The sequence below is a fragment of the Gouania willdenowi genome, chromosome 17, assembly GCF_900634775.1.
Source record: "Gouania willdenowi chromosome 17, fGouWil2.1, whole genome shotgun sequence".
Classification (NCBI taxonomy): Eukaryota; Metazoa; Chordata; class Actinopteri; order Blenniiformes; family Gobiesocidae; genus Gouania; species Gouania willdenowi.
In genome coordinates, this window is record NC_041060.1 from 15,158,447 (window position 1) to 15,171,398 (window position 12,952).

Consider the following 12,952-nt stretch of genomic DNA (forward strand, 5'->3'; position numbering starts at 1 on the left):
CAATATTTGCATCATATCTAATGTTGTGTCATTGTTTCATGTTGTACGATGTCAGGCCAGAATATTTTAAACAAATGAAACATTTTTAAATAGAATTATGTAATAATAATTTTTTTTATCAATTAATTTCAACAGTGCTAAGTACCATAAATGCACATTTTTTGACTGTGGTGTAAACCAGAGTCTGGTGCTGTTACCGAATAAGTTGAGCATAAACAGTTGAGGTGTTTTTTTGTTTTTTTTAAAAAAAAAAGCACAGAACACACAGTGATCACACACAGTTTAACTCCTGTGTGCTCAGCAGACTGGGTCAGCGTGCCAATGTTTTGCTGTTCCGAGGTCAGACAGGCTGTAAAAGTGCACAATGGTCCATCAAACACTTGAGTCTGATCAGAGATAAAAGGCTGCAGTTGTGTGCGAGTATAAAAGTACCTGAAATAAACATAGAGGAGACAGACTCACTAAAGAAACAGGGTCAATCATAGAAAACATACAATGATATTCTATAATAGATTAGACTCTGTGCTGCCACATACTACTAGATGTTGACTAGATAACAGTAATTTAATTTGATATACATTTAAATAATTGCATTTATTTTTTTCCACATTCAGGTCAGAATCAACAAGTCTTCCACACTTTGATTTTCCAATAAACTGTTTTCTGGCTGTATTTTTAATATGAGTGTGAATGTATTTGCACTGTGATGACGATGCTTTTATCGTGCCAGCCATGCAGTGTTACATCTGTTGGTGATGGTGATGATGCAAACCCTCGCTCTCGATGTGATCAAATGTGTGAACTTTCAATCCATTTCTCACTGTAAGTGAGAGAGAGGAATGGTGGTGTGAATAGAACTGATGAGCTGTTTGAACGTCAGGTAGTTTTTGTTAGACTTTATCCACCTCGATCTTTGGTGGATGCTATTTTATCATACAGACTTCTAACATAGATCTGTTTATTCTAACATACAAGGCTTGTACAGTGCTCAGAGAAAGATGATTTGTTATTTTTAGATTAGCGTGGCTCATTTCTCTCTGCCGCACTCTGTGATACATTCTTCCCAGGGCGAAATATTCAAACATGCCAACCTCCAGCCATGAGGAACTAAGTGATGCTAAGATATGCTGGCACTTTCTGGCCTGGAGAGTTCTCCAGTCCACACAGAGGCTCTGCTGCACTCTGAGACCATAGAATAGTTGGACAAAACAGATGAATCACATTATGAATATTCTCTCAGTTCATTTGTTTGTTTCAGTCTAACAAAAATGCTTATATGGCCAATATAAATCACAACTTTTAAGTTACTTTTCTCAAATAATACACAAAACAAATGCAAGCATTCAACTAAGCACATTTGAGTTGCTTTTTTCAAATAATGCAAAAAATATATAAACACTGTATATACACTACCGTTCAAAACTTTTAGAACACCACACTTTTTCAATATTTTTACTGATAGTTATTCAGTTTATTGTGTAGTTGCACTCTGAATAGAAAGCAGAATCGGAACCAACTTTATTGGCCATGTAATGTATGTTATACACATGAGGAATTTGACTTGGTGAACTGTGCTCTCTAATATTGTAAACATTAAATAATAACTATCAACTAGAAAAAATATAAACATAAATATAAACAGCAGTTACACTAATAAGTGCAAAACTAAATAAACTAATATAACAAGATAACAATAACAAGATAAGATAAGATAATAATAATAATAATAATAATAATAATAATAATAATAATAATAAGATAATAGTGCAGTAGTGCAGTGTATGAGTAGTGCAAATAAGCATAATAAGCATAGAACAAATAAGCTATTTGAGTTGAAAAAGAAATCATGGTGTCAATTTACAGACAAAAATTTATTTTAAACTGCTCCCTGAAAAAAAGCCTTTTTATATAATTCTAAAATGTACATTATTTTTCAGTTTTTTTACCTCTGGCTGTACAGTACTTATCTTTCTACCATTTCAAGCTATTCATTAGACTTGCACGACTTGAATTGCAATAAATAACTGGAAAAATTAGGGTGTTCTAAAACTTTATACTCTTACAAACATTTCTACTGCTTGGCATAACTTTCTAAAATATATTTTGACATTTTCTTTTTGAAAATAAAAAGTCTGTCATTCATTTTTATGCGTTTATCAACATTATTCCACAATTTAACCTCTAGAACAGACAGACATCTTTGTTTTACTTATAATCTTATTATTTGGTAAATAAATTGATCTCTTAGGCTGTATTTGCTGGTCTGCAGATAGAAGTATTTTTGAACGAGCATTTGTTTTAGCGTTGAACATTATCTGTTATTTTATAGTGAAAAATATCTTGAAATTTATTAGGTTTTGAGTTAACTACACACAAAAAAATAAACACTGAATAGTGATAAAGCTAATGATAATAATAATAAACTTTATTTATGGAGCACTTTTCAAAAATACAAAAATTAAAAGTTACAAAGTGCTTTCCAAAGGCAATAAATAAATAAAAAAACTAAAAACTATGAGACAGACCTAGCTGAATTATAACGTTTGACAATACCTTGCAGTTATGACCGTTTGTCATAATCAAAAAGATAATAGCAATGATTGTGTTCCTGCGGCTGTTTTTTCCAGGAGACAACGATTACCGAGATTAAGCAGAAAATTATGAAGATCCCAGATGCTAACGGAATAGTCATCGATGGCTTTCCTCGTGACGTGGGACAGGCCCTGTCCTTTGAAGACCAGGTAAGACACTGACATTTACCCTAAAAAGATGTGATTATGTAGGTCAAAAACTGAATGTTAGAAATAAAAAGTAAACTAAAATGGAAAAACCGCTATATAAATCCAAGCCATTATTCTTATTATTCTTATTAAAAACTCTTCAAACAACATAAACCGAATTATTAAAATGTTTATCAGAAAGATCATGAATCATCTGAGAACAAACTGGTTTAAAATAGCATTTTCATTAAGCTGTTCTTTTTTCTTTTTTTTTTACACTTCACAGTTGATTGACATGTTGCTACTAATTGAATAAAAGAAAATTGTGTGGAAAATGTTAGAAGTTCATGATGATTCATTATCTGCAAACCTTCCACATGGCTGCTGTTACCAAAATTGTGAAAACTGAACAGCTGTAAATGAAACACTGTGAATGTGCTAAGAGTTTGAATTCACAGTGTAAAAGATCTTTAATGGCTAAAAATATGGTAATGTAACAAACCAGCAGCTCGTCCAATGTTGGTAGAAGTTGCTGATCTTTTCTTTCACTTTTGGTTTTGACATTGTTTTCTCTGGTTGTCCATTAAGTAACTTCAGTGCAGTTACATGAACAATTTTGGTTAATCAGATTGTTTAAGTTACATGAGCTCTAATTAAATCACTGCCTTCTAGCTAGAGAACGAGCATCAAATGTTTCAGTTGCATTGATCACTATTTAAACAAAGATTGCTGTGCTGACCCCAAGCAGCTGCTCTCGCCACTTCTTTCCCAAAAACTCCCATAGCTGCCCCCTCTATTGATGGATCATCCATGTTTTTCAACCTTGGGGTTGTGACCCCATGTGTGGTCACCTGGAAGTAAAATTGGGTCGCCAAAAATGTCTAGTAATAATAAAATAAAATAAAACCGATTAAAATTATTATTTTTTAAATGTAAAATAAATAAATCAATGTGTAGTTTTATTAAGAAATTTTAACATCTTATGTTTTTATTTATTAATACATAATATCACAGAAATAGACATACAGTGCAGGGAGAGGCAAAAAAACTCAAAGAGATTAAATAATAATGTTTTGGTTGTTTGTGTTTTTTTTCAAATGAAAATGCCCCACACAATCTCAAACAACTGTGTTCTATACTTTCACTTTCTCAAATATAAATATAGTTAAAACAAAGAATACTTATGAGAATAGCTGAGCTGGTGCTTATTGTTACTTTGTGTGCTAATCCTTACTACTCTGTATTTGTAACAGTATTCAATTCAACTTTATTTACTGTATATAGCGCAAATTACGACAAAGTCATCTCAGTGAGCTTAAAAAAATATAAACTCCATATTAAGAAAGAAAGAACCCAACAAGATCCACATGAACAAGCATTTAGCGACAGTGGGAAGAAATAGTTTTTAAATAGTATTTTTTTAGTATAAAAAAAAATTATAATTAAAAAAAAAAAAAAGGTCTCTGGGGTCAGAAATGGGGTCATGACAACATAAAGGTTGGGAACCACTGAGTTACAGTGTTCTGCAGCTTTAAAAAGAGAGGCTTATTTATTGAGACATGCTAGTTAATTCACATTGTTTAGAAGTCATTGAAGGTTTAAAGTTCGGGTTAGGATTATCTCTCCAAGTTTCTTTGAGTCTGGTAATGGGGAAGTTAATGTACCACCATTGTAAATATTGGTGATTTATGATATAAACCTTTCAATCTTCTGTAATGTGAAATGACTAATAAATGAGTGTTATGGTCTGATATAGAATAAATCAGACGGGACACTTTTGACAGTGCCCAAACAACTGTGGCTTCATCTCATTATTCTCCATTTAAAATGACTGTGAATGGCTTAATAGTGTAGTGAGCCGAGGCCAATCAGGGGGCTCTTTTGATTCTATCGGGTTGATGCGGTTAACAAATGGCAGCGTGTCTCTCATTCCTCATTTCACACCATTTATGTTGTTGAATTACTCAGATGAAGATCTATGGAATTTGAAAATAGAGCTGCTTGTATTCCCAAACAAATGAACAAATTCTAGGATATAACAAAGAGTGAGATATTAGGTTTTTGAAACTATTCTCCTTTTAAATAAAATGTAAAATTCTTTCAGTGTGTGCCATTTTGCATAGAAACCCTCTTTCTTCAATATGTGATAATGTTAATGGACAGTCGTTGGAACCAAAGGGAATATTTGAACCTCTCCAAAGGGTTTAATAGCCCCACCTGTCTCTGTTCAAATGGCACCTTCTGTCTATCCATCATTTTGTGAAGAAACCACATTTTGTCATAACGAGAAGACATAATTTGGCAGCAGAACCTGTGAAAGCTGCCCAAAGAAATATCAAACTCTGAAATAGTAATTGCTTAGAGTTGGCTCACGTACAAAGACAGATTTCTAATAATGCAACCCCAGAGTTAATACACAGGTGTGTATCAGAGCTCCAGCTGTTTCATATGTGGCACATTTGATCCTATTAGACAAACCATTTCTCATGATCTCCACATCCGTGTGTGGGTGGTCGCATGCAGGGCGATCATAGATGTAAATACAGGCACAATTTGTAACAAAGCCACCTGTGCCTCTGCACATTTGAGTGTAAAAAAAATATGCAACCTTTAAGTTGTTCCTAAAAAGAAAAAAAAAGGATCTCAATTACATTTTACATAAGATTATAAGAAATTTCAATTATTTCAAGATAATTTTTTAAATCCTGACCTAATGTAATAGCCAACAATGAATGGCTGATGACAGTTTACAAATGGAGTGAGATTTAATCTTCAGGAAGTTCAGCACAGATAAATGCTCATTGATAACACATACATGCAATTTATGTTTATAACTGTTTCCTGGCAACTGCTTACAGCCGGCTTATAGCGCCTCTAATGATTAGTTGGATGAGCACTGTGCCACTGATGCACGGATGTAGCAGCCCAGGGAATTTACCATTAAGTAAAGTGATGACAGGAAACCGAAGGGTGAGCATTAGTTTTATAATTATATAGGAATGAAAATTTGTGTTGATGGGAATGAGACCGCAGTTTGTGGAGAATAGTTTTTTTTTTTATAAGAAACACAAAAAATATTCACTCAATAATCATGATTGCTTGAATATGTGCATAAAAGTGTTTGGGCAGAAATTGGCGTTTTAAAGTTTCTTTGTGACTATAGTGTGAAATACTTTAAAGAGTAACTAAACCCCAAAACCACAAATGTATTTGGGTATAAAGTAGTACTGTTGACTGATCCCGGAACAACTCTCAACCTTAGTCAAAGTATTTCAATTTGGCATATTTAGTTATAAAATGACAGAGTGACTGCCCTCTATGGGTTGAAACCAGGCTATAACAATTGATTTTTGCTAATGCTGGCACCTTCTGGGAACAAGATCATGTGATGTTTTGGGACCATCTTCCATCACAAACAAACAAACAAAATTCCGATCACCATCTTTAAAGTGTTCCAGACGCATTACGTCTAAAACATAGCTGACAGAGACACATTTTTTTGCTGTGGCAAGTGTTCCAAGAAGGAAAAGTCAACCTTCTGACAACAATTTGTAAGTTAAATTCATCATCAAACCTTTCATTTTAAAGTGTATTTATCCATCTAATCAAAAGTGATCTGCATAGACGTCAGACAACTGATTCTAGAAGACGTCGGAAACCCCTGACTTCCAAGTTGTCTGGAACGCAGTGTAAACCTTGCCTGAACATGACTGACTGCATTCTATTGGTTGTTTAACTTCACAGTGAAACACACCTCTCAGTCTAACCATAGAGCACACTGTTAAGAACCAGCAAGCCTTCATCCCTAAACTAAAAACTCTTAATACACTCGGGCCAGTTGTCAATCATCATTCGTTGAGATTGTTATATATGCACAGATTTGTGAGGAGACAGATGGCATAAATATATGTTTGTCACATCTGAAAACAGCTCAGATACCCTCTACTTGTTTGTGTTACTGGCACTGCAAGTTCCCACATCAGCTGTGTGCTTCGTACATCCATCACTCATCTTGATCTGAGATCATCCTCATCCAGAACAAAATGGCACATGGGAAAAATTGTGAGCAAGAGGGATTGGTCTGGAATTTTTCCCACAGCTGTTGCTGCTGTCCTAGATGGTTCATCCTGCCTATCATCAATGTGATGAAAGGGTTTTCATTCTAATTATCAGTTACATAAGACTAAAGCTATTTAGCCCCATCATGGATCAATCATGTGAAACATACTCCCACAGCTGCTTGATACACTTTTGATAAAGATACCATGACCTAGTGTTCTACTCAAGACCACACTATCCGGAACCAAGACTGGCCTGACACCAGAATGCACCAAGACAAGACCATAACAATCTAATTGAAAAACAATGAAGAGGTTGAACAGTTAGAGTATTCTCTTTAATTTTTTGTTTTCTTTTAAATACATTTGACAGACAAAAACTATGTGTCTGCAAAGCACAACATGCTAAGCCTAACTCTTTGGATATTTGAAAGCCCAGATTTATTTTAAATATCTGAAAATATCTGTCTGGTGATTGTGGACTAAGGTAAGTCCATCCATTCATTTTCCAAATCCAATTTTCAGGGTCAGGAGGCGTAATTTAACTGTTCAGAGGGAGTTTTTCTGTCCAGGATTAAGAAGGACTGATGTCCGAGTTTCTGTAGGTGTTGGAAAGATCAGGCACTCAAAAACAGGCAGAACGATCAGTGAACTCTAGGTACATGTTTTAAGGCAGCTTACAACATCAATTAATAAGGAACAGTTCCAAGTGCTTCTCCTTATTCTCACATTAATGAAGTTAAAGAATATCAGATCAGTGCTAGTCTTGACTGGTCTTAAGAGAAAAATAAAAAGACAAACCATTTAGAGACAGGGACAAGACCCAGTAAAAATGGTCTTGAGTCCAAAACAAGACCAAGATCTTTAAAATGTGGTCTTGAGACTGGTCTTGAGTACTACAACACTACCATGTCCAAAAACCTTATTAATATCACTCTGGTCATCTCTTCCATTTCCAATTTCCTTTTGTTCTTTAAATATAAAGAAACAATTATCAAACTAAGCCAAGGCTGCTTTTTTATCCTGAAATTTCAGTTGTAAAAGGTTGCTCTAAAAGTGCTACAGAAAGTGTGCCACACGCCTCCACTCTGCTCTTAGGGCAAACAGATGGACCTTTTGGAGCTCAGCAGCATCCATTTTCATGACTGCGCCCATGCGGTTTTTCTAACATCGTAGCAGCCATTTGTGACATGCTCCTATGAGCCTGCACAGCCCTTTAAAGCATCCCAGAGAGACGTCTATCTCCTCATCCTCCCCGCGAGTCATTTCAGAGACCCATTTATTGACATTGCCTGCCTCGCTCTTCATCCCTACCAATTAACCCATGAAGGAGCAGAATTCACTACACAACCATTTATTCATCGAACATGGCAGTTTAGCAACCCCACACAGTCGTTTATGGAGATGTAATTTCTTCTTCTAGTACTAAAGTTTGTCATATTAAACAATCACTTTATACATTAAAATGTCTTCTCTAGACATTCACTAAAACCAACATGTAAGACTGCTTTGTTTTGATATTAAACCAACCCAAAGTTTGATTATTAGACTCCGCAGGTGCACATCTTCATCTGCCCCATCCTAATTAGACTTTCACCAGCTGAAGGCAATGTTGCCTAAACACTGCTTTGGGTATTATTTCCTTTTTCCGCAACACAGCTTTCACTGTTCTCTGTGGAGCCAAACATTTCACTCTGCTGTTTACAGAAGATGATTAGATGGCTGTGTTTGCATTTGTGAAAGCATAGATGCTCGACTCCATTTAAATTTCTGGTAAAAAAAAATATAAAGAGTTATATCAGCTCGATGCGTGCTTTACTATATATAGACTGAACTGTAGTTGCAGTATTTACTACTTTTCTTGATAAATAAATTCTTAAGTTTTTTTTTTTCTCAATTGACCAGATTTTAATTGAATTACTTGGACATTTCTCAATAAATAGTATAATAATAGTAGTATAGTATAAATAAATGTAGACTTAGTTAAAATATTCACTCCTGCCGTAATTGTTTAGATAGTTATAATAATGACATTAAAGTGCTGTGAGAGATTTAAAATAGGCAAACTGTTTCTCACAAACCGTTTTGGGATTTCCGATGGAGAGGAAACTAACCCTGAATGATTGGGTTAATGTAGACAGATGGCGTCGCGGCGTCGCCTGATAGCCTGCCGTCACGCATGTTTTAAGGGGCAGAGTAAAATAAGACGCTATCACATGACAAACTTGGCTCAAGACGGACGTCCTTATTCAGCTGGTTTTACTTGTTTACTGACCTTAAGAGGCATAATTAAAAGGGTAAGTCGCCTTGTTTCTTTTAAAAAGGTTCTTATCTCATATCTCAGACTAGGCCTGTTCCACCAAAACAAACATTGCACTTGAATGAACTCGGAGATGTCATATGAATCCATTATTGTTGGCCTTCTTTAGTATTGTAGCTCATTTAACATTTAAAAATTGATCTGAATATTAAAAAAACATTATGTTTCGTAGAAAACACATTTAAGTAACAGTCTCACTTGTCAGACCAAACGTTTTCAAATGACACGGCCTTAGGCTTCAAAATAAAACTCAGACTCAACGCCCTTAGTCCGTAAAACATGACATGGCGTTTTGTTTTGAAGGAACCCGGAAGTACACATGAAGAAGTAAGTTGAAAAGCCGTTAAGATAAGTTAAGATACAGGCTGAGGCCGTTTCATTTGACAAAGTTCGGTTTGAAAACTGAGGCCGTGTCATTTGAAGGCATTTCATTTGACGGAGGTTTTGCTGAGACATGAGCCTGTTTGGTTTGTCAAGTGAGACCGTTTCATCTGACAGCAATTGGTTTGACGGTTGAGGTCGTTTGGTCTGCCAAATGACACAGGTTTACCCGATACCTCACTCTGAGACCCGAGGATGTCCTAAAATGTACACAAAACGACACCAAAAACGCACACGCTTAAGAGAGAAAAATACTATTACCAGCAACACACAAAGCGACAAGAAAGACAAACTAAATGAGTGAAAAACACACAAGATCACTACAAAATACACAAAAACAGAGAAACATGCAAAACAATACCAAACGACACAAAAAACACACACAGAGAGAATAATTTAGATAATCAATAAACAATAAACACACAAAATAAAGGACCAATATACTGAGTAATAAAAAGAACAGACAGACAACAACAAAATACACACAATGACACCAAAAACACACAAAATGATCATAGAAATGATCATGATCAGAACATGAACTGAAAATACTACTGTCGGTCTTGGTCACACATTAGGAGGGAGATGACCGTAAATGATAAAAAACTATAAAATGAATCTAAATACTGTTTCATTTCACGTATATTTACACAATAACATTCTTTAAAATGTGTGTTATCGCTCATTCATTCCATCATTATGGTCTATCGTTGTTTTTCCACAGAATTCTGAGCAAAATGTTGTTGTCGGACATAAGTGGGTACTTGGATTCAACAGTAAGACAAAGGGGTACTTGAGCCAAAAAAAAGTTTGAGAACCACTGCATTACATCACTGTACTCTATTTTTATGCTATGAAAATGATGTGAAATATTTAACAGGCTGGTGTTGTTATAAAAAAAACAACTTCATTTGATTGATGAAAATTTATTATAGATGCATTTTTACTGTGAACAGATAAGAGTGGGGGGATTTCAACCATTTTCAAGGAAATCATCAGATTTACAGAGCAAAAGCTACACTGACAATTTGATTTCCACTGATTAGCTTTGATTAATGTTAGTCCTGCCAGAAGCCATCAATGTGTTGCTCTGAAGTATCCAAGTGTTGCTCCACATTCGGTCCATTTCAAAAGTAAATCATGTGCATGTGTGTGGTTTCAGTAAACCTTTTATATCTCATAATTTAAAAACCCAAAGTGCCTTTGTTGTAGCGTTATTTCATATACCAGGCACTGGCAGTGCATCAGAACACTGTGAGTGTTTTTATCCAACTGAAAAACAAACAAGAGCCAACCAAGCGAAGCTCTATGAATAGTAATAAACCACTTTGCAGGGCTTTTTATAGAGAGAAGTTCCCCATGTTGGCCCACAGGATGAACTCTGAGTTCAAGCTCTAGAGACGATCCGCAGCACAGAGTCTCACCCTATGAGATCTGTGCCATGGAAACAGCAGGACTTCCCATGATGCTCTGCTGTGTTCAACAGATAAAATTAACCTTCGCTGAAGTTTCAAACCCTTACACACACATTTTGACTACTAAGGACTGCCTTTGTGTCCCAAACCATGTCAAACTGCAACAATAATGCTAATTATTGTTTCAAAAATAGGATTTTGTGTTAATCAGGGCTGTTGCTTTTATCTGACCTTTTCCACCAAATTAAAAATGTTTTTGTTAATTCAGTTCTGATCATATCTATGGAAACAGAAGCTGGTGTTTGAGCTGATTTTCAGACCTTCAGAGTGATGTATTCATACTTAATCAATGTAAACGGATGTTATCAAATGCCAATTCGAAGCCAAGATCTTATCAAACAATGACTCGGCTAATAAACTGTACAATGAAGTGAATAACAAATACAGCGCGGCCCATTAGCCAGATCTACAGTCCTTTGTGAAGTGTCTGGCAGTGCTAACTTCTGTATTAATATAATAAATGAAAGAGCCAGTATTAGTTCACATTGTTTGACCTACTGCTCTGAAACTGATAATCTGCTTTGGGTTTTTTTTACATATCAATATGTTTTTAGTTTGTTTTAATCCATTGGCATTACTCACAGGTGAAAGTAACAGATTACAAGTACTCACATTATTTGCTTTTATGGGTATTTGTACTATTTTGAGTATCTAAATGAGTCATTTTACTAGTACTTAAGTATGTTTTAAAATCGTTACGGATTACATTTTTTTTTTTTTTTTTTTTTTTTTAAATGATCAATGGACATTGTGAAACTAAAAGAAAATTTAATAACCAGACAGCAATCATAGCCGACCAACCAGATTAAATAATGCATGGCACCAAAAAAGCATTGAATGACGAATATATTCTCAGTTTTAAAGTTCATAAATGTAGCTATTCTTAGAGCTCGATAATCTTTTTTATTTTGAATAGAATGAATTGATGTTAGTTTATTTTAAACAAATTTACATTTTACAGTTTGACAAACCTCTTAATTTATACTGATGCCTCTGTGGAAAATGAATTAAGTTCCAATTGTGCAAAACTTGGTTTATACATGAGATATTTACTATATGCAAGGGAACCGTGGCAAGATTTATTACCAAAAATAAATGTGGGGGGTGAAAGTAACTAGTTACTGTTACTTTGAGTACTATTTAATTGAGCTACTTTTTCATTTGTACCTGAGTATTTTATGTATGACTTACTTGTGCTTGAGTACAATTTCAATCAAGTAACAGTAATAATGATAATGACTTGGAGTTATATAGCGCTTTATAATATATAGTACTTCTACTTGAGTAGAATATACAGTATCAGTACTCTTTACACCTCTGTCATTACTTTAAGTGGAGACCTCTGCAGATTATGCTCAGATTAGGCAGGAATCACATAATTCTCATCAGTATTAACAGGTAACTAAAAAGACAGTTGAATATGATAAGGATCACTTAAACCCATTTTATTTTTCATGAAATATTGTCATCAACCTTGGATGTTCAAGTGTGCAACTGCGCTACGTATGCTCTATTATTGAAGCTGAAAAAACATACCACGATTGGAGAATCCATGCACCAATCTTCAAAAATACGTGTTGAATTCAGTAATACTCAGAGGGACTGAAATAATCAGATTTGTCGGAGCTGATCCCCTCACCTCCTTGATGAGTTCTTCATAAGAAGGTTTCATATTTGCTCAGGTTTATCTTAATTTAAAAAAGATTGATTTCCACTCTCTGCTTCCCTACAGATCTGCACTCCTGACCTGGTGGTCTTTCTGTCCTGCACCAACCACCGTTTAAAGGAGCGGCTGCAGAAGCGCGCTGAACAACAGGGACGTCCAGACGACAACCCCAAGGCCATCGACCGTCGCCTGACCAACTTCAAACAGAACACCATTCCACTGGTCAAATACTTCCAGGAGAGGGGCCTCATCGTTACGGTAAGGCTGGTGTAAAAATAGTTTTAGTAGCTGAATAAAAAAGGGAAAGTATGCAACATAATTACAGAGGACGA

General features: G+C 35.2%; 1 protein-coding gene across 1 annotated transcript in view; it reads left to right on the forward strand.

The window, feature by feature from the left end:
- The window catches only part of ak5 (adenylate kinase 5), a 77,149-nt gene that overhangs the window by 14,755 nt on the left and 49,442 nt on the right, over nt 1-12,952 (forward strand). Inside the window, exons 5-6 of the mRNA XM_028473582.1 lie at nt 2,628-2,741; nt 12,687-12,878. Of these exons, the coding sequence (XP_028329383.1) occupies nt 2,628-2,741; nt 12,687-12,878 (306 nt within the window). The remainder of the gene's footprint in view (nt 1-2,627; nt 2,742-12,686; nt 12,879-12,952) is intronic.